Below are 19994 nucleotides of genomic sequence, written 5' to 3' on the forward strand. Positions count from 1 at the left end.
GGGACGGTTGGTTTTATTATTATTAATATTATAATTATATTTTAATGATGCTCATTAGGACTAACAGCAACCAGGCTTGAGCGAATGCAAACAGGAGGCCATAGGCAGGAGGGAGGCTGTGTTCGTGTCCAAAATATGCCTAGACAACATAACTTGTCAGAGAGGATTATTTCTACTTAGTGGCTCTACCATTCAGAATTGGAGTGGAGAGTGGGGAAAGCAAGCGGTGGGGTGGGGGCGGGGGCGTGGGGGGGGCGCATTAGTGCACCAGCTACAGTGGCATTGATGTTGGAGCCACTTCGGAACAGGCTTTTGTTGAGCCTCTCCGTGGATCCGTGCAGAAAGCATGCGCTGTCCCAAATCCGCGGTTACTATGAGAAATGAGGAGCTTCTTTTAAGGTACGTGCCTGCTGCCCTTTGTTTTGTGCCATGTCTGAGCTCCTGGCTGCTTGCTCCAGCTGGCTCAAACAATAAGTTGTAGCTCAGAATCAAGGAACCGTTTTATCTTGGGGGGTGAGGTGGGTGGGAGGACAAAAAAAAAAAAAAAAAAGGATCAGGAGAGAGAACGAAGGAACGAAGGGAAAAGGAAATCAAGCCCAGGAGATGGGGAGAGAAAGAGCCAGCAAGTAAGCCAGAGCAAGGCGAAGGACGCCTTGGGTGCGAGTTGTATTTTGCACGGGAGTTGCCTTTGGCCAAAGCCTAGCATGTGTGTGTTCGTGGCTCCGGGTGAGTGGCCCGGTGGAGGTTCTGAAAGGCTCTGACTCGGGCTCTTGGCGTGTCTCTGCCATGTCTCAGCCTCCTTTATCATGCACCCCGGCCGTGGAATAATCACCGAAAAAGGAGCTAAGGAGACTCCATATTAAAACTGCCTTTCCCAATCGCGCTCTGTCTATCTAATCGGGACGTAGTCTTTCTAACTAGTCCCTTCTGGGCTACCTACCAGGTTTGGATCACTTTATGCTGCTTGCCAAAATGTGGAGCTGTTGGAAGGGCTTGTTCTGTTTCTGCATGTTGTCAGGTCCTCGCTCGCTGTGCCTTGAAAGCTCGCCTGTATGTCTCCTGCCTCTGTGCTGGGTTGCTGCTGCCTACCAAGGAATAAGCCACCACTGACCTTTGGGGAAGCAGAGAAAGAATTATGATAGAATAGGCATCGTGCTTTGAAAAATGTCGCCTTTTGTTTATTTGCTAGCAGACATCGTAGCCCCTGAATACATCTTCGGGGCTGACAATAGAAGGGTTGAACAATGGATCTGTCAAACTAGCTTAATGCATGTCTGGGCTTCTTTTTTTTTTATTATTATTCTTTCTCAACACCCTTTTTATCGGCTATAATCTTGTTTGTATAGACTCTACAGAAAGAAGAGCTTTTAGAACTGCTTGTTGGTGGTATTGTGTGTGGGTTTTTTTTTAAATTGTGGTTATCTACCGTTATAGAGCTTTTTGCATTTTGCAGCGACGTCAGTTGGATTAAGTTAGAGATTTATTGCTTATCTCTGTTAACTACAGAAAGAAACTTATTGATTGGGACTATTGTAATACCATTATCATTCTGGCAAATACCTTGTTGTCAGGCATGCCTCTGGAGTGTTTCGTGTTTAGGGATTGAAAATTTGTCGAGCTGGGGGGACTTAACGGAATGCCGCATGAAAGAGCAGTTAAGAGGAATTTATCTAATGTGGAAGTAAATTGCGATTTTTTTTCCCTTCTCCGCTTCCTCTGGAGGCAACCAGGTATATAAACAATTTAGAAATCCAAGGAAGAGTGAGAACTTTTGCTCTCATTTTGGTGACGAGCTATTCTTTTCGAGATCATTAAGTTGTTGAGTTAAAGGTCGCCGTGAAAAAATATCGAGTGTTGAAATATGATTATAGGCTCATAAAATGTGTGTCTGTGCAGGGAAAACATTTTTTTCACGTCTACAAAAATCTCTCGTTTTATAACATGAGTGTGATTTCCAAAGTGAAAAGAGTAGGACTTCAAAAAGAGAGAGAGAGAGAGGGAGAAAAATGGCAAAAAGCTGTTTCAAACTTCTCCAATATCAAACATGCTCATTACGACTCTAGCTATAAAAGAAGTGGCCCTAGAATATCAAATGTCAAGCAGTTTACATAAAAAATCATCTCACGAAGGTCAGTATCATAAAGATTATAACAGATTAAACTCGCCCATGATCTGTTTGGATCTGCTGTTTGAGGGCCAGAACAACATATTGGAAAATAAGCAAGTTCATAAAGAAAGGGTCTGGTCTTTCAAAACAGAAGGGAAATCATTTTGAAAAGAAAAAAATAGATATGAAAAGACATTGTTAATGCACATTTCCTCTTAAATTATCTGTAGCTCCAGTTAGTGATAATTTCACATCAGCGAGGAATCAGATGCAAGACAAAAGCATCATCGTTAATTGGAAACTATGTTCAAGATTTTATAAGTGGGAACCTGCATTTCCAATTTCCCAACTCAAGCTGAGGTATTGGGAAGTTATTCCATTCCGACGAATAAAATCAATGTGACGGGCTAAATAATAGGAGTGCTGAAGTAGAGATATATGATTTTATGGACAATATTTTCAGAACCTGGATGAACCAAAAACAGAGCTACTGCCTCATCTTTTTATTCAAGTGACCCATTGTGAATAGAGTAGATTTTTAATGCAGAGTTATTGCTGTGTGCTTCCTTCCAATGGGATGTGAACTGCACATTCCATCCGCTATGCCAATAATTGCTTTTAGGGTGAGCTCATAAAAGGTAATTGCTGCGGCTTTATAGCTGAGGCTGTTCCCAGCACACCTAGATTCTGCTTTCCTGGGAAATCTCGATTCCAAAACAAAGCTGTGTATGTGTGTGTGTGTGTGTGTGTGTGTGTGTGTGTGTGTGTGTGAGAGAGAGAGAGAGAGAGAGAGAGAGAGAGAGAGAGAGAGAGAGAGAGAGAGAGAGAGAGAGAGAGAGAGAGAGAGAGACTAGGTAGAAAAGTCTTTTCTCTACTCCTGACTGCTTAACGGGAACATATCCAAATAATGAAAGAAACTGGAGTCCTCCACACTGCATTTGTGACTCAATTCACATTCTTTCCCCCCACGAGCTTTGCTTTTTAAGTCCCAGGTGGTAGTCACCACTACTAAGCCCAAGAACCGGAGCCTGGTTACTTCTGGGTGCTCCTCTATTCCCAGCTCTTAGGGTTCAGAAGCACCACCACCCCAGGCCACCCTGCCAGTATTCCATCTGCTGTTCCCTTCTGCTTCAACCTGGGGAGCAAAAGCTAAGAGGAAGGAAGGGCAGTTGGCTTCCTTGCCTCCCTCTTCTAAACCAGTAACAAGGCCGAGAATGTGCCCAGCTAGAAGCCACGATATAAGACTATTTTTCCCCAGGCAGTGACCCAACCCTAAGTCTTAAGTGTATCCTCCTTCTAAGGACAACTTTGTAAGAAACATTCAACCTTTTCAAAAGAGACCAAGCATTGTGCCTCAAATCTTTTTGAAACACAGGTACCTCAGAGAGCACCCCTTAAAGATATGCTCTACTGGTCACAGATGCATCTATCACCTCTCTGCTGGCCTCTCTCCCTTTGATTTGGTCAGTAGAAATCTCCCCCCATTTCTCTCTTGGAAAATACCAATCTGTACAGTTGCTTCTGTTGGCTTCAGAGGAGCTGAACCCACCAAAGCAAAGCACCCTGAATTGACATTCTCATCTAGAACTTGGGAGCGAAGGCAACTTCTGCCGCGATCCCTCAGAAGTTATTCCGAGAGCGAATCAATACTAATGATTGTAATCAGGGGGGTTAATTAGGTGAGAATGTGTCTGATGGAAAGTTCATTGCTCAGAACCCTGGAAACATCCTCAGTGGCTCAAAAGCAGGTGAGCTGCAGGGAGAAATACTGGGCGGGGCCAGAGGCCAGATACTGGGAACCTGAGGAGTCTCCTCACATAGGTTGGGGCATTGGGAGCAGCCTGCTGGCTTTCTTATCCAGAGAATTCAAAGTCAGTCCCAGCATGAAGCCAGTGAGCCACCCTTCCTTTCACCAGAGTCAAGGGTGTCCCTTTAAGGCCACCCAATTCCTTCCTTCACCTTCTAGAATCCTTATCTGTGTTATCAAAGATTCCTGGGAGACTTGATGGCTGCTTGGCGAGGGGTGGGGGGTGAATTCCCCTTTTCCTGCAAACTATAGCTTGTTTCTAAGATGGTTATTAGCTCTGGGAATTTTTCTGAGTTCACACTGACTTCTATCCCATTGGCCAGCCAAGGAGTCTGGGTGCAGATGGCAAGCTGAAGGGTGACAGCTGAGAAGTGGCCAGGGGGAGCTTGGGCAGTTGTGGCCCACAGAGAAGGGAATCATGGGGTTCTGGAGTTCAGCTGCCTTCTGGTCATTTGGACCATGCCTCAGGAAGAGGATGGAGCTGAGATAGAGCCTGTGTGTGCATGTATATGTACATGCATGTAGTAAAGAGCTCCCCACTGCATCCCCAAGCACAACCCTCTCTCCTCTCTTCTCTTCTCTTCTCTTCTCTTCTCTTCTCTTCTCTTCTCTTCTCTCCTCTCCTCTCCTCTCCTCTCCTCTCCTCTCCTCTTCTCTTCTCTCCTCTCCTCTTCTCTTCTCTCTCTCTCTCTCTCTCTCTCTCTCTCTCTCTCTCTCTCTCTCTCTCTCTCTCTCTCTCTCTCTCTGCTTCATATCACTCCCATAGGCATCACATGTGTGGGTAAAGCAGGCTGCCCCAGAGTCGCCCTAAAATATGCCCCTCAGCTAACCCATTTTCTGGTCAAACTCACCAAGCGGTTCATAGGGTTAAATGAACCCTCCACCCTGGCCCGGCTGTTTAGTGTGGGCATGAATCACTGGGGTTTATAAAGCAGGAGTTGCCCACAGGCCCTTTTGAGAAAAAGAAAGGCTAGAATTTTCCTGGGAGATGGTTCAGTCCAGCTAAGTCAGTTGCTCTGGCCAGGAAGAGTTTGAAGTCTGAAAACCATGCTCACCCTACTCGAGCCACATTCAAATGAAGTTATTCAGCTGTGTGCCCTCCCAGGGGTGTCGCTGGAGCAAATATCCACCCACCATTGAAAGGCAGGGAGAGAGGTGCCCACTGGAAGGGATTCTTAGAGGACATGTTGGTGAGAAGTGGGGAAATATTTCTGCCCCTTCATCTCCAAGTTCAGGGAGCTGCCGAACAATGACTCAGTCCTGCCTTACTCTGTTTTGGAAAACTGGAGGGAACCTGGGGTTCACACCCAGTGACTCTCACTTACCCAATAGTGCCAGACCATCAGTTCATGCTGGGGTTCACAAAATAGGTTCCCATTTGGAATCAAACTCAGGACCTCAGGGATGTGAGGCAGGTGCTCCCGCCTCTTGGATTGTCTCTCTGGTCCCTCTGCTTTGCTTTTTGAGTATTTTAGTCCAGGATCTTCCCCCTCTCCCCCCCCCACTTTTTTGGGGGTTCAAGGAAATGAGACGCCTTAGGAATTGCTCAAGAATAAATATTCAGACCTGGGTACGCATGATTGTGCCTGATGCCATCAATTAGGGTTCATTGTGACCTTTTTGTTAGCAGCTGACTTTCTCAGTAAAGACAGAGCCCTCCTTCCCACTGGTTCAGTGCCAGCCCCTCCCTGTCATGCTGTTGGCATCATGGGAATCACTTACCCACTCTGTTCACCCCTGTCTCGGATCTGAATGAAGACAGAAGGGCTGATAGTGTGAGAGTCAGATTAGGAGGAAAGAATATTGGTTATTGGTGGGCTCCCCAACTGTATCCCTGGGGCGCAGTGGCCAGTCCCTATATTGATATTTGACAATCAGAGTTGACAATCGAATACTCCACTAACCAGTCAACATTTCTCAGGGTCTTGGGCATCACTCCTACTTCCTCCACTATCACTCTGCTCTCCAACCTGTCACCTGTCCATCCCCGGTGACTAAAACCCAAGTTGCCAGCAATCACTCCATGTCTGGTACCTCTTCCCTGTAACATGCTCTCGATCACTGACCTCAAAGAGGCTCGATCACCCCATTTTCCAGACAGAAAACCTGAATCTTATGGAAGTGAGGGTTCCTACACACACACACACATACACACACACACACACACACACACACACACACACACACACACACACCCTAGGGGAGGGATTCGCACCTCCTTCCTTGATGGCCTGAAGGGATCCCTAGGGACCAACATGCCTTCAGTATCTCAGTCCCTTGGGACTGCCTCCCACCACTTCTGTTTATTTGTGCCTCCTGGTTCTGGGTAGCTCTAGGATCCTGAGAAAGGGACCCAGAGGAAACAATGACTGTCCCTGCAGAGGAGAGGGCTGGCCTACTCTGACCTGCTCACCTCTGAAGGGAAATCCTGGGAGAAGGCACTTTTCCTGGTGCTCAGATCTGCAGAGGATGGGAATAGACCTGGGAAGGAACCAGCATCACGGAATCCAAAAATCCAAAAGCGCCCTCAAGTGGGAACGTGCAATTTGGGGGGTAAAAGGTATGAGCAGGGGAAGGCGTTTGTATGTGTTTGCCTTGTATGTGACTGACCTTGGTTCAATCCCCAGCATCTCATAGGGTCCTCCGAGCCCCAATAGCAGTAAGCTCTGAGCATCACTGGGTGATGCTTTTTAAAATAAAAAGGATGGGTTAGAGTGATACCACAGCACGAAGGGTATTTGCCTTGCACAAGGCCAATCCAAGTTTGATCCCTGGCATCCAATAGGATCCCTTGAGCCCCATCGGGAGTACTTTCTGAGCATGGATCCAGAAGTAACCCCTGAGTGCATCCAGGTGTGGCCCATAAACCAAAAAAAAAGGGGAAAAATTTAAAAGAAAAAGAAGGTGTGAGTCAGGGGCAAATGCAGTTCCAGGCTGCACTGCATATTTTCAGTCATTGAAATGTTCCCTTACTCCAGCCACAGCCCCAAGGTGCAAGGACAAAAAGCAGGGGGTGAAAAGAAGCAAATGGGGTAACCTGAGAAGGGAAAGCCAGGCTAATGCTGTGTGCCAGGGTGGACAGTCTAGGGGAGAAGACAGTGTCTCTAGACTCAATGAACCAGACCCTTTATTAAGACACCAACCCAGACACCTTGGCACATTGTTCCTCCTCCCCATTCTGCCTTTTTCTGTGAGTGGGGTATCCGTGAGCTCCCAAAAGGTCTGAGATTCTAAATGAAGGACTTCTGTGACACCACTCAGCAGCATAGTCAGGACCATCTCACTTATTTTCGGAGCCAGCCAAGCCACCTTATCCTGTGAATGTGAGAAAATTCTTTAAAGGAAAGGGCTTGGACCAGAGCAATAGCACAGGGAGGAGGATACTTGCCTTTCACACAACCAACCCAGAATCGATCCCCGACATCCCATTCAATCCCCTGAACCTTCTGGGAATAATTCCTAATCACAGAACCAAGCATAACCCCTGAGCACCATCAGGTGTGGTCCGAAAACCAAAGAAAAGAGTTCATTTTATTTTCTCCTTAATGGATTTCATGGGAATTTGCATCAAAAGCAAATTTAAATAGTCCTACGGGATTTTCAGAAACCTCCACCCTAAGCTAAAAACGGCTGGAGATTTGAGCCATATTCTAGGGGAAAAAAAATAAATTTCCCTTTGCGCAAAGCCTTAATGTATTTCCAACCTACATGTCACTTGAATAGCTTGATTATATAATTGCTGAGGCAATAATTAGGTTAACGCATCATACTCTGGAGCTGAGAATCACTGTAGATTCTGAGCTTCGGGCCACATGTCTGTGGCAGGTCCGGCTCACAGAGATCTGTCAGGGGAAAGTAGATCCTCGTTGGAGTGAAGCGGGTTCCCCCGTTCTGTGCTTCGGGAACCTTCTGTCTCCTAATTCTTGCTCTTCTTCCAGAAGCATTTGTTCAGAAATAAAATGGAGTGGGAAGGCAGGCCAGTGGGGCCTTGGCGGCCTAGAGATTCCCCAGCAGCAGAGATCCTGATCCTTGCCAAACCCTGACTCACACAGACTGGCCCGGCCCAAGGCTTCCAACTGACCGGCTGGTTTCCCCCCACACTCCCAACAGCCTGCTCTTCTGGGCCACAGGCACTGCACACCACAGGAAGGGGGCCCACAGCTGTTGCCCTCAGCTGTTAGGGTCCATCAAAAGGCTCTTTGGCCTTTTTTTATTGAGTATCCCGTTATGCTGGGACAAGGAGATGGGGGTGGGGACACAACTGCAGGAAGTAGTGAAGAGAGGGATATATTGGAGGCCAGTTTCCAGGGAATTGGGACCCTGTGGCACAAGGTATAGAAGCTGTCCCTTTCTCTGTCACCAAGCTGCCATCAGCAAAGGGGACCTGGAAGAGCCTGGCAAAAGCAAAATCTTCAAGATTCCTGGAGGGCTTTTGTCCCAGGGCCCTGGTGTACAAATCCCTGAGCCAGACCAGACTGTCTTTGCCCTTGCCCTGTCTGGCTCTCCTCCTCCTCCTCCTCCTTCCCCCCACACCTCCAACTACCACCTGCTATCACTGGCCTCTAGGGACACACTCCCTCCAACTACCCTGCCTGCCCTGGAAAAGAATCCAGGGGTCCCTCCTCCCTGTACCCCCAGCTGTTCCTAGATCAGGGATCAGCCAGGCTGGAGGCAAGTTCCAACTGCTTCCTTCCGTCCAGAAGCCACCAACCACAGTGTCTCAAAAATGTGTGGTCAGCTGCCCCCCTAGGATGAGCAGCTGGGCTGGGGACAGCTGGGGGGCATTGGCTGGAAAGAGCAGAGGGGGCAGAGAAGGCTGAGAGGGCAAGTAAGCTGTCGGCTGGGCAAGAATGGAGAGAGGAGGGAAAGGAAAAGGCAATTTAGCACAGGACAGGGTCAACTGGCTGGGCCCGAGCTCTGAGAGAGCCCCTCGGCTGACCTTCCCGGCCTTGGGCATGGAAGCTTCTGGAAACTCCAGAGGGGCCGCTCACTTCAGAGCACGCAGGTATGTACACAGAGGACCCATGTCAGGTCCAGAGAAGCCTCTTCAGTGGGGAGAGAGACTGCCGCCATGATTTGCTGGTGATATTTTCCCCTCTATTAAAAACAGATTCTGAAAAACACAAGATTGCAAAATGCCAGTAGCAGCTGTTCAGAAATCCTCCTTCAACATGGAAAATCAGTTGAATAACCATTTCGTAGCCTCCCCGGCATTGAACAGGACCCGAAATGTTCCAGGAATGGGGTCCTCGACTTTTCTAAAAGGAAGAGGCTAGGGCAAGATGGGGGCCGTGAAAATATTTTGTAGTTTTATGATCTCACTTACCAATCAGTTTAGGTACTATTATTTTTTAATCCTGGAATAATAACAATGATGATTTAAAAAAAAAACATCATTGTTTATTTTTGCAAGTTGCTAATGAAACAGAAGTGAGCCCATGACAAACACATGACCATAAAGTCACAGACTCTCAGTAAGTAGTTAAAATTCATGCGATTTCTAGTGGATGGGCTGAAAATGATAAGGAATATCCCCTTATGAAGGCCTGTATTTCTTGCTCCCAACAGTTCTGAACATAGTGGGCCTTTTATCCCTTTTAATAAAAAAAAAAAAGAAGAAGGAAATGAACTCTGCTGATAAAATGAGAATTTGAAAACATGATGACGGAAGAGATGTTTCGGATTCTTGTTGGAATGTGGAGCGTACGGGGGTGGCGTCCCTTTTGTGAAGGGGTCTCTTTGTACTGGTTTGGTGCCATTGTGGGATGTGCCTGGTAGCCGTAGGCGCAGGAAAATGCAGCGTGAACTGTGCGCGAGGCCTGCTGAGAAAACCTGGGACATGGGACGCGAGTGTCTATATTATGGCATAAGTAAAGTTTGTGCCCAGATGAAGCAAAAACTGTGAACCGAGGTCTCTGTTCTGTCTGGTTGCTAGGGTCGCAGTGAGTGGAGTGGTTGAGGGCTGGGGCCACCTAGAAAAGACCATCCCCATAAGAACAGTGGAAGTCACAGCGCACAAAGGAGTGTCCGCACTCTGTAGCTGTAGAGCCTTGCCCGCCCATGACAGTTCAGTTCCCCACCAACCACGGCCGATGGACGAACCCACTGACCCATTGAGGCCAGGATGAAACTCCGTTTGCACTGAGGCAGGAGATGTTCCAGGGCCCCTCGCCTTGCCTTGGAAGCCTCCCGGGAAATGAGGTCATTCTGAAACTTTGCCTTGAAGTGCTTCCAATTCCTGAATTGCCTTTTGTTTGGGAAATGAATAGCAAGTTGATTAAAAGAGAGAGAGAGAGCGAGCAAGAGAGAGAAATCAGGTGGTAGGGGATGGGCCTAGCAGAGAGCGGAAGATTTCTCTCCCCATGAAGCTTAGGAGTGAGGGATAGGAGCACTGATCACTATTTCCTGCCATCCATTCTTGGTCTCTCTCGCTCACTCTCTATCACTTTCTCTATATATATATATATATCACTTTCTCTCTCTCACTCTCTCTCTGTCTCTGTCTCTCTCTCTCTCTCTCTCTCTCTCTCTCTCTCTCACACACACACACACACACACACACACACACACACAGAGTCAACAATAGGTTATGGCCAGCAGGACACAGGCCCATTAACCCAGCCCCTTTCTGTGCTCCTGCTAAGAGACTGTGCTCCCAGGGCATTGGGAACCCTAGTGTTCGGCAGGGCCAGCATAGCTTTCTGCCAAGTACCCTCCAACAGCCAAAACGCATTGCCTGAAGGGCCCAGGATACATGGAAATCCTAAAAGCATACTGGTAGGTGTGCTGCCCCACCCTGCCAAACCTCCCACTTTCCACCCACCAAAGCAGCCATGTGAGAAATGGAAGCTTTTCATCAAAGAAAGAGATGAGGCTGGGTTTGGGGTTTGAGTCTGAAGCCCCAGTGCTTTAGCAATTCGAGTTTTTCACAGGGTTGTTGTGCGAGGATTGTCCATAAACATGGAAGTCAAGCCTGGGGTGCCTTATGCAAACGCAGGCGATTCTCTGGGGGCCCCTCCATCCCTCTATCCCTCACCCAGGCAGCTGCTACATTATTTATGAGACTGGCAGCAAAGGAGCCCAACTTGGCTGCGCTCTCTCTTCTCCCCCTAGGTGCCCCGTCTTCACCGGAAGCCGAGCACCACCAGAGTTTTCTGGACCCGGGTTTTTGCTTTCTGCTCTCTCTGAAAGGTTCTGAGAACTTGGTTTCCCTGTCGTTGTTAAAGAAGGCAATAACCCCTGCACTTGTAATGCTTTCTCTATGACCTACTTACAGACTCCTTGGCCCTCCTTATGGTATGATTAAAAGCGGCTTTGAATCCACTATTGCCTCAAGGGATTGGAGGCGAGAATTTAACAAACTGCTGAGAAGGCTTAAGTGGCGAGAGGCTTCCCTCTGCTTCTGCCTCCTAATTCACATGCAATTAAACAGGAAATAAATATTTCACAAGTGGACACGTTAATGAAGCATGTTCTACCTTAAAAGGATATAGGCAGGCGTCGGAGAGGAAAAGTTTTCGTTTTTCCTTTTGATGAATACGGGTTTTACTTTATTTTGTTTGAGTTGTTCAATCCTTTCTGTTTGGGAGGCCAGCTCTCTTAGAATTATCAGCTCATTATGGGCATTTGGGAATCTAGGGAAAGAATAGCTTGGAAAGCAAGAAGTGTCTAGGTTGGTCTTCGCTTATCCGGCTAATTACTTTATTAGGGTTATTAAGAGGCCAATAAAAATATTAATATAATTTTAGAGGCAGTGCTGGCCGGCTGTAAGCCGGGGAGGGGAGCCGGCGTGGCGTGACTTATCAGGCAAAGTGCGGAGCATTTGCGCCCTGAGTTGTTTTTCTTTATTTTTATTTTTGTTTAAAATAATATCTTTATTTAAGCATCATGATTACAAACATGTTTGTAGTTGGGTTTCAGTCATAAAAAGAACACCCTCTTTTCACCAGTACAACCTTCCCACCACCAATGACCCCCATTTCCCTCTTCCCCCACCCGCTACCTGTATTTGAGACAGGCATTCTACTTCTCTCACTCATTAACATTGTCCTGATAGTTGTCAGTGTAGTTATTTCTCTAACTGCACTCCCCACTCTGGTGAGCTTCATATCGTGAGCTGGTCCTTCTAGCCCTCATCTAAGAGTTGTTTTTCTGGCTTCAGTTATTGAGTGCCTTAGACACCTGCAACTAGCTGTCCAGGAAAGAATTTTTTATTTTTTAAATGAAGGGGGATCTAGCTGCCTGTGTCTTGGAATTAGAGCTATCTTGGGCTCCAGCCAGCGAGTTCGGGGGAAGAAGGAAATCAAGACAAGTCTGTATGGGCTTAATTGTTGACCCCAGGTCTCCAGTCTGGCCTGAACACAGCTAACAGCTAAGTGGGGGGCCAGGGATGTGGCTCGGTGTGGCGGCACTGCTGGTCCTCTCAAGTGTGAGACGCTGGCTTCCATCTCTGGCACCACCAAAATAAATCCAAGTGCTTGTGTGGGCTTCCGGTTGGCATAGAAAGTTGACTCCCCCTCTCTCCCCCCTCTCCCCGTAACCTAGAAGGATGATCAGGGCTCATTATCCCAACAGAGAAATTGGCGAGAGAAAGATGCAAGCCACGTTTTTTCTCCAGCCCTGGAGGCTTTGGACACATTTAGCTGCACGTGACATGTTTAACCCCCTGGTTGCCGGCACATGCTATGCCATGCTGGGGCGTGTTGCAGCTTTGCAAAAGAAAATAAAAAGGCATGGTATCCTCCCCTTCCCCCCCCCCCAACAAAGAGAGGGTCAACTGTCGGCGTGTGACCAGCTGCTGGTGTTGGTCTGAAGGGTTAGATTGTGGGTGGCTCTGTGAGAAGTTGGGGTTCACCCTGCTGAAGGACACGACCCACCCAAGAATGAAAATGCTAAATTAGAATGGCACCGTGCAGGCTTCCTGTCTTTCAAGAATTTTCACAAAAACCTCTTGGGAAAACGACTCTCATCTGCTTCTATTCATGGGTGGGAGTCTTGCCAATATTCTCCTCAATGCCTGTTAGTGAGTCAGGGGTGACTCTGAAAATGGGTCTAGAAGCCCCTGACCTCATGGTACCCCTAACTCTTATTCATGAAGTCTTTCTGTGGATTGATCACTGGTGCCCCAGCAAGCACACATCTGTCATTTCCTCGCGTGTGAGTATAGCTCTCTGCAAACACACATATCAATATTTAAGGAACTTAGTCCTGATTTTGCAGTTTGTCCTGAGTCTTTTACAAAAGAGGCTGAAGGAAGTAAAAACTGTGCAGAAACTGCTGTTGTCTGTGTCTTCAACCCCATCCCCACCCCCATGCCACCTCCCAGACAAGTTCCTAATTGTCCCCAGAGCCATGGGGTCTGATAGTTTGGCCACAGCACAGTTGGGCCATTTCAGCTATAAAGCTTCGCAATAAAACCCTGGCACCGAAGGAGACAAGCACCCTCGTAGCGAGTTCATCCCTGGAGGCTGCGAGTTGGGAACTTAAATCTGTTATACATATATATATATATATATAAAATATTATATATGTATGCATGTATATATGTGTATGTATATTACATATATGTATATATATACATATGTATTATATGGAACTGAATTCCGCTTGAAGCTGCCAAAAATTCCTCCCGGACGCTCCACCCCTTGCCCGCCCAGGCGCCCTGCAAATGGGGCGTGGAGTCCCAAAGAGTGGGTCCCCTATTCTGAGCTTGACTTGCGTGCCAGGAGGCCCGGTGATCACCCCCCGCCCCAGCACACACACACACACACACACACACACACACACACACACACACGCTAATTCTCCAACCCTCCCAGTGCCCCCCACTGCAAGCCGCCAGGGTCTCCCCATACACACACACAAGAATCCCAGCTTGCGATCGGCCGCTCCGGGACTCCCGGGCCGTTGCGGGGCGTGCGGGGCGGACGCTCAGGGGTTAAGGGCGGCGCGCCGGAGAGCCCCCCCCCCCCGGCTCCGCCCCGCGCTCCCCGCACCTGGCGCTGGGCTCGGCCCGGGGCTCGGCGGCGGGCGCGGGCTGGCGGCGGGGATTGGCGGAGCGCGGGCGGGCCGAGGATGTGACAAGTGCCCGCTCGGGCGGCCGCCGCGGGGAGGCCGCGCGCACCTGTCGTTGCCCGTCTTGCCACCCGCGGCCGCTCGGACGCGCGCACCGCGCCCCGCTCGCTGCCCCAGCCGAGCGCCCCGAGAGCGAGCGAGCGAGCGAGCTGGAGAGCGAGAGAGCGAGCGTGCCAAGCCAGCGCCTCGAGTCTAGATCATGACTTCTGCCTTCAAGCTGGATTTCCTCCCGGACATGATGGTCGAAGGCCGCCTGCTAGTTCCCGATCGCATGTGAGTGCACCCCAGGGGCTCCGTGCCAAGGACCCCCAGATCTCTCCAAAAAACGCGCCGCCGGGGACGCGGGGCGCGCAAAGGAAGGCTGCGGGGTGGTTGGTGGTGGGTGGTGGTGGTGGAAACGGGGTGCAGGCGATCGATCGGGAGGGGGCCGGCTGGGCAGTGGGGAGTGAGTGGCGTCCCCCACCCCATCTCGGGGTGCAGCACGGTGGGGTGGGGTCCCGGCTTTCGGGGCCGCGGTGCGCGCGTGCTCGCGGGTGTCATTGGCAGCGAGGCGCGGCTGCAGCTGGGGTGCCCAGTTCCTAGAACCCCCTTGTCCAGGAATGCTCGGTTTCCACCACACCTCCGACTTTGCATTTGCAGAGGCTTTTCTGGGGGGGTTACTGGAGGTAGGGGGTGTCCGAGGAAGGGCGGAGGAAGGTGGAGAGGAGTGGGGGAGGTTCCGCGTGGGTCGGGGTGCAGCGCGCGCGTTCCCGGTCAGCGCGCGGGGCTCCTGGTTTGGGGGCAGCAAAGTGGCCCACGGTGGGGTGGACTCCGCCGGAATAGTGCTCGATTTGGGGGTTGTTGTTTTTTTTGTTTTTTACATAATCGCGATGGTTCGTTTGCAGCGCGGTGGGTGGTTTGATCGCTCTGGGTGACTAGGGTGTGGAGGGTCCAAGCTCGCCCAAAAACTTCAGGGCCTGAGAGTTGTCGGGGTGGGGGGGCGGAATGGGGGGAGAAGTCGAAGCTGGAATGTCGGGGAAGGCAGGCAAAGAGTGAGCCCAGGGTTTGTCTGGGGGGCTTGCGGTCTTGGAGGAAAGTTTCTGGGTCCCCACTGTGGCACCCCGAATTTTAGTCTCTTCCCCAGTGGAAAGAATAGCTCCAAGACCAGACAGGGCTGAGGATACACACAGGGGTCGGTGTGCGCAGATTCAAAGCTCCAGCATTTCTGGGGCAAGGGCCAGGAGAGAGAATCTAGGCTAGAAGTCCTGGGGTGCCTTTGGCTGCAGAGACAGCGGAGGACGCTTCCAGCTTTGCTGCCACATCCCCCTAGTGGCACCTTCGTGATTTCCAGGCCATTCTGAACATTTTCTGAGATTACTCTCCCACCCACCCACCCTCCTGCCCTAACTCCCCTTTGCCCTGCAATAAGAATTCTTCTTTTTATTTTTTTTTTCTGGTCTTGCTCAGTCCAGTCGTTCTGGAGAAACATATTATTTGGAGCTCCTGAGATTGAAAAAGAAACTGGTTAGAAGGGGAGAATAAGGTAGCATGTCAGGGGAGGGCACAGAAAAGGGAGTCTGCCCAGTGGACAAACGCCGCCCAACAGTGTGACGCTCAGTTCACTTGCTCCGGCCTCCTGGAAGTAGACTGGAGGTCTCAGCTGCGTTAATCAGATAACTTCAAATATCGAATTTTCTTGGGGGCAGTTTTCTCTGGGACTCCTCACTGGATCCGCACAGTCTGTCCTTTCTCAGGATTTGTATTTCGAAAGATGTTTGTGAAGACCGGACGGATCCAGACGTATGAATGGGAGAAGTCTCTTCAGGAGGCTGATGGACTGGCTGGACTGAAAGTTTGATGTATATGTGGGGTTTTTTTTGTTTGTTTGTTTGTTTGTTTGTTTCTCTTTTTTCTCTCCACTGTGTTTGGCGGTCAGATGCTGACCCCAGCCCCCGGCCTGATGGTGATCCTAAATTTATGGCCACCTTGTGTGGTGGCAGAAACCGATCCAGCTCTCATGAATGCTGCATGGACGAACCTAAAGTATTAATGGCCTTGCAAGGACGCTGTCTCATGGCAGCTAAGTGATGAATAATGGGATGTTTTTGAAGGCCTCTCACTCTCGTTTGCTCTCTCGCTCTTATCGTTTGGGGAGGGGGCGGTGGATGGCTGGATCCTCTTCAGATCCTCTGCTCCTACTCTGCCAACTTTCTCCGGGATCTCTTCCTGGCCACAGAATCTCCCTTCAAGCAATTAAGCAATCATGCATCCGACTCCTCTCACTTCTTACAGATGTGCATTAGAATCTGTAAGATGCAGAGTTGTTGTTCAAAATAGTTTGTCGACTCTGGGTAAAAGGCATTTCAGGGGGAAAGTCTTGAACCCCACCCAACAGAATTCCAGATGTGAGAAGAGAGTTGGACAGGTGTTAGGTTTTCTGGACAGAGAATGTCACCTAGCATTTGGTCACTGGGGCTGCCAGCCACCCCTTTCTAAAGCCTTTTAGCTAAAAGGAACCTCAGTCAATGGAGGTTGATGTTGGTCCTTTTTGAAAACAGCAATAATAATAATTAATAATAATAATAATAATATTGTTTCCACAATGGTTGTTTCTTCACTATTAGATAAGTTTACAAGATGGAATATGTTGAGTCTTTGGGGAAGAGGTATGCCAGGGAGGATTATGCTAGGAACCCCAGGATCATCATGGATTTAAAAAGTTGGGTGAATGCGTGAGGCTCCAGTTCAGTGCATGGTTTCCCGGCCCTGTGCATGGGAACTAGGTCCTGCGCATGTCTCTAAGCATCAGTGTATACAGCGTTGTATCATGAGTCTGAGCATGGAAATGGGCCTCTTAAATCCCCTTAACCAGACACTGGTATTGGCTTCCTGGCACTGAGCATGTCAGGAATCACAAAAGCTAGAGAAATTTGGTATCAAAAAGAAAAAAAAAAGCTAAGAGAAGCAGAATAAGCAGTTGGAAGTGATGGTTTCCTCCTCTCCCCTCATTGGACCTTCTAATCTCTCTCCCCTTCATATATATTAGGGTTTGTTGGTGTTTATGAGCTTGTCATCAAATTCTAAAGTGTTCTGGAAACAAGAACTGATGGTTGGAAACCATCCCAAGTGCAACTTGAACAGGGTCCGTTCCCACATGGAAGGTCAAGTAGAAGATACTGGGTCAATGCCTCTGACCTAGTCAAGTGAGATCCTCCCCACTCCCCTCCAGCCTCACCCCATATTCTCTGAGTCACCCTGAGCATGAGTCCATCATTTTGAAATGTTTGGTGGCTCTGATAACTGTCCTGATTTACAAGAAAATAGGCTCTCCCCAAACTGGGGGGGGGTGGGGGGATGTTCCTCCTGAGTCAGCTTCTTACACACAGGTTCCTACAGGATCAAGAAAACTGGCGGAGGCATCCTGAAAACAATATGTTCTAAAATGAACCCAAGTTTTATTATCCATAAACATTTTCTTTATAACTTCATAGAACCAGGACCTCCTCCATTATGAATTTTAGACCCTCACAGAGAGCTCATGAGTGGAAAAAGTTGAAGAAAGACCCTGATTTGGGGAACCTTGTATTGGGGCTTATTTTGTTCTATAGACTAAAACTTTTCTAGGACAAAGTGACTAGTGATAAAGAGTCAGAGTCTAAATGTCTCCCCTTTTCTCTCTAAACTACCAAAAATACTTTGAATGCTTCCCCGGTACCCAACCCCTTTTTATTTCCAGGTTCCTGGCTTTTGCAGCAGACCCATTTTTACAGATGATACTGAAAGCTCTTACATGCTTTTCCCACAGCTAAATGGGATTTAGGAGGAGAGGGATTCTGAAACCACACACACACACACACACAAAACACAAATCACATTTGGGAGTCTGAGTGATTACACAGCAGGAAGAGTGTTTGCATCACCTTGCATGTGGCAGACCTGGGTTCAATCTCCAGCATCACATAAGGTCTTCCAAGCCTTCCAGGCGTAATTTCTAAGAGCCAGAAGTGACCCCTGAGTGCCTCAGGTGTGACCCCAAAACCAAAAAATAAAATAAAATAAAATCACACATTGATGAGGAGAGAACTGAGAGGTGAGGGGATCAGCCTCGCCCCTCAGAAACCCAAAACCATCGCCCCCAAAGGGAGGGATTCTGATAGGAACTAGAGACATATCTCAAGACCAACCCGACAACTCCCCCATTACAGGAATCCCAGACCTACTTCCGGGCAGCTGCCTGATTCAAGGTAGCTAGACTGAAGGAGGGGTTGGATTACAAGGGTCCTCATGAGTATGAAGGTCACCCTCTAAGGCTTCCTTCTCCTTCTACCCCTTCCCAGCTGACGCTCAGATCTATTTGGGAAATGCCATCCTCAATAATAAAGCACAGAAATAACAGATTTATTGCCTGGTTCCAGCAGGGCCATGTGGGGGAAGGAACAGGAGGCGACACTAAAAGAAGGAGGCGACATCTGCTTCTCCAAAGGGAAGTTTAAAAATATGCTCTCAGGTGGCCTTGCTCAGTTAGCGGCTCACAGTTTCCCCTCAGCTGCTTCCGGAGCCCAAAACTTCAGCCCACATGGGCATCTCGTAACACCGGTGTTGTCTTTGATCTGAGCCAGAGGTATTATTTTCCTTCTCTGACTTGCCGCTTCATTGTAATTTTGCTGCGTGGAGATGACTTTGGCATCTGTGCATGCAAAGCTCTGAGCTGGGGCACAAGAGGAGATAAAAAGGGAGCCAGGGTGTTGAGCTGGAAACCTAGTCATTAAGGCTTATGAGTTACTTTAGAGTGTTTTCCACCTCTACCAAGTTTTTTTTTCCTCTCTCTCCTAAGAGCTGTAGCAATGCATTTGGTTTCTGCTAAAAAAAAAAAAAAGACAAGATCACTGAGCTAGAGAGATATCACAGTGGTAGGGCACTTGCTTTGCAGGCAGCCGACCTGAGAGGGACCCGGTTCAATTCCCGGCATCCCTTATGGTCTCCCAGACTGTCAGGGGTGATTTCTGAGTGCAGAGCCAGTAGTATTCCCTGAGCACCATTTGGTGTGGCCTAAAAATCGGTCAATTAATAAATAAAAGGTATTAAAACAAACAAACAAAGATCTCTTTCCTTTTTTTAATTTGCCTAACCCTCCCTCCCACAAACCTACAGATTTTTGCCCTCCTTGAAGTTCTGTCTCCCGTCACAATCCCCCATGTTAAACATTGTCCCCCTGCCTGGGAACATGACAGGCCACACTTTGGGGTTCAGAGCAGTCTGATTCATTCAGGGTGGTGCTACCCCACCAGCTTACCAGCGAGACTGTATAGATCTGGGCTGATGTTCATTGTTGAGGCTTGAGTCTGAGTGAGCTGAAGACACAAGCAATGCTGAGGGCATGGGAAGTGTCTGGACATTGTCAGTCATGCTCATGATTTTAAAAAAATTCAACAAACCACACAACCATGACTTGAGCTCTGCCTATTTCTGAGGGCACCACGGACCCTCGTACCTGGGTTTTCCTAAGCCCAAGGCTCTCCCAAATGGGAAAAGAAATTCAAGTCTGCACTTGTGCAGTGGTGAATGTCAGTTTAAAGTGGGGGGAGAGGGGGGCTCTGCCAAGCTGTGATGGACCACATGTGTGTGTCCCACACACACAGCCCCCGATACCCTTTTGATTTGTCCATAAAGGTACGTGCCCACTGTTTGTTCTGGAGAAAAATGGAGTTTGGCACTTTGAGGAGTGACCTGGGTGGGAAAGCAAAGCTCATTAGTGCAGTGAAAGGGAGATTCTCAGGTAGTTGTAAAATATTGATTCCCAATTAGCAGTGCACCCCAGATTAATGGTGCTGCCCACTCGGAGATAGGGTGGCAGCAAATTTGCCCTCCTGCAAATTCCCAAGTGTGGCAGGCTGTCCCCAAGAAAGGGGGAGATTTGGAAGAAGGGGGAACAGTGATTGCTGCATTCATATGGATGGACCCACCCCCTTACTCTGTGCCTGACTGCAGAGCTAGTGATCCCCTCCCCAGAAGGACATTCCAGCTCTG

General features: G+C 48.8%; 1 protein-coding gene across 3 annotated transcripts in view; it reads left to right on the plus strand.

Moving 5' to 3' along the window:
- Nucleotides 1-307: 307 nt before the first annotated feature.
- The window catches only part of CELF2 (CUGBP Elav-like family member 2), a 180125-nt gene continuing 160438 nt past the window's right edge, over nucleotides 308-19994 (plus strand). For 2 of the 3 annotated variants that reach the window (XM_049777084.1, XM_049777085.1), the window contains exon 1: nucleotides 14014-14261. In XM_049777084.1, the coding sequence (XP_049633041.1) occupies nucleotides 14188-14261 (74 nt within the window). In that variant the 5' untranslated portion in view covers nucleotides 14014-14187. Of the gene's footprint in view, nucleotides 400-14013; nucleotides 14262-19994 lie in introns of those variants that run through there. The other variant, XM_049777086.1, reaches the window with a different exon arrangement.

The sequence above is a fragment of the Suncus etruscus genome, chromosome 7 (genome assembly GCF_024139225.1).
Source record: "Suncus etruscus isolate mSunEtr1 chromosome 7, mSunEtr1.pri.cur, whole genome shotgun sequence".
NCBI classification, from domain to species: Eukaryota; Metazoa; Chordata; class Mammalia; order Eulipotyphla; family Soricidae; genus Suncus; species Suncus etruscus.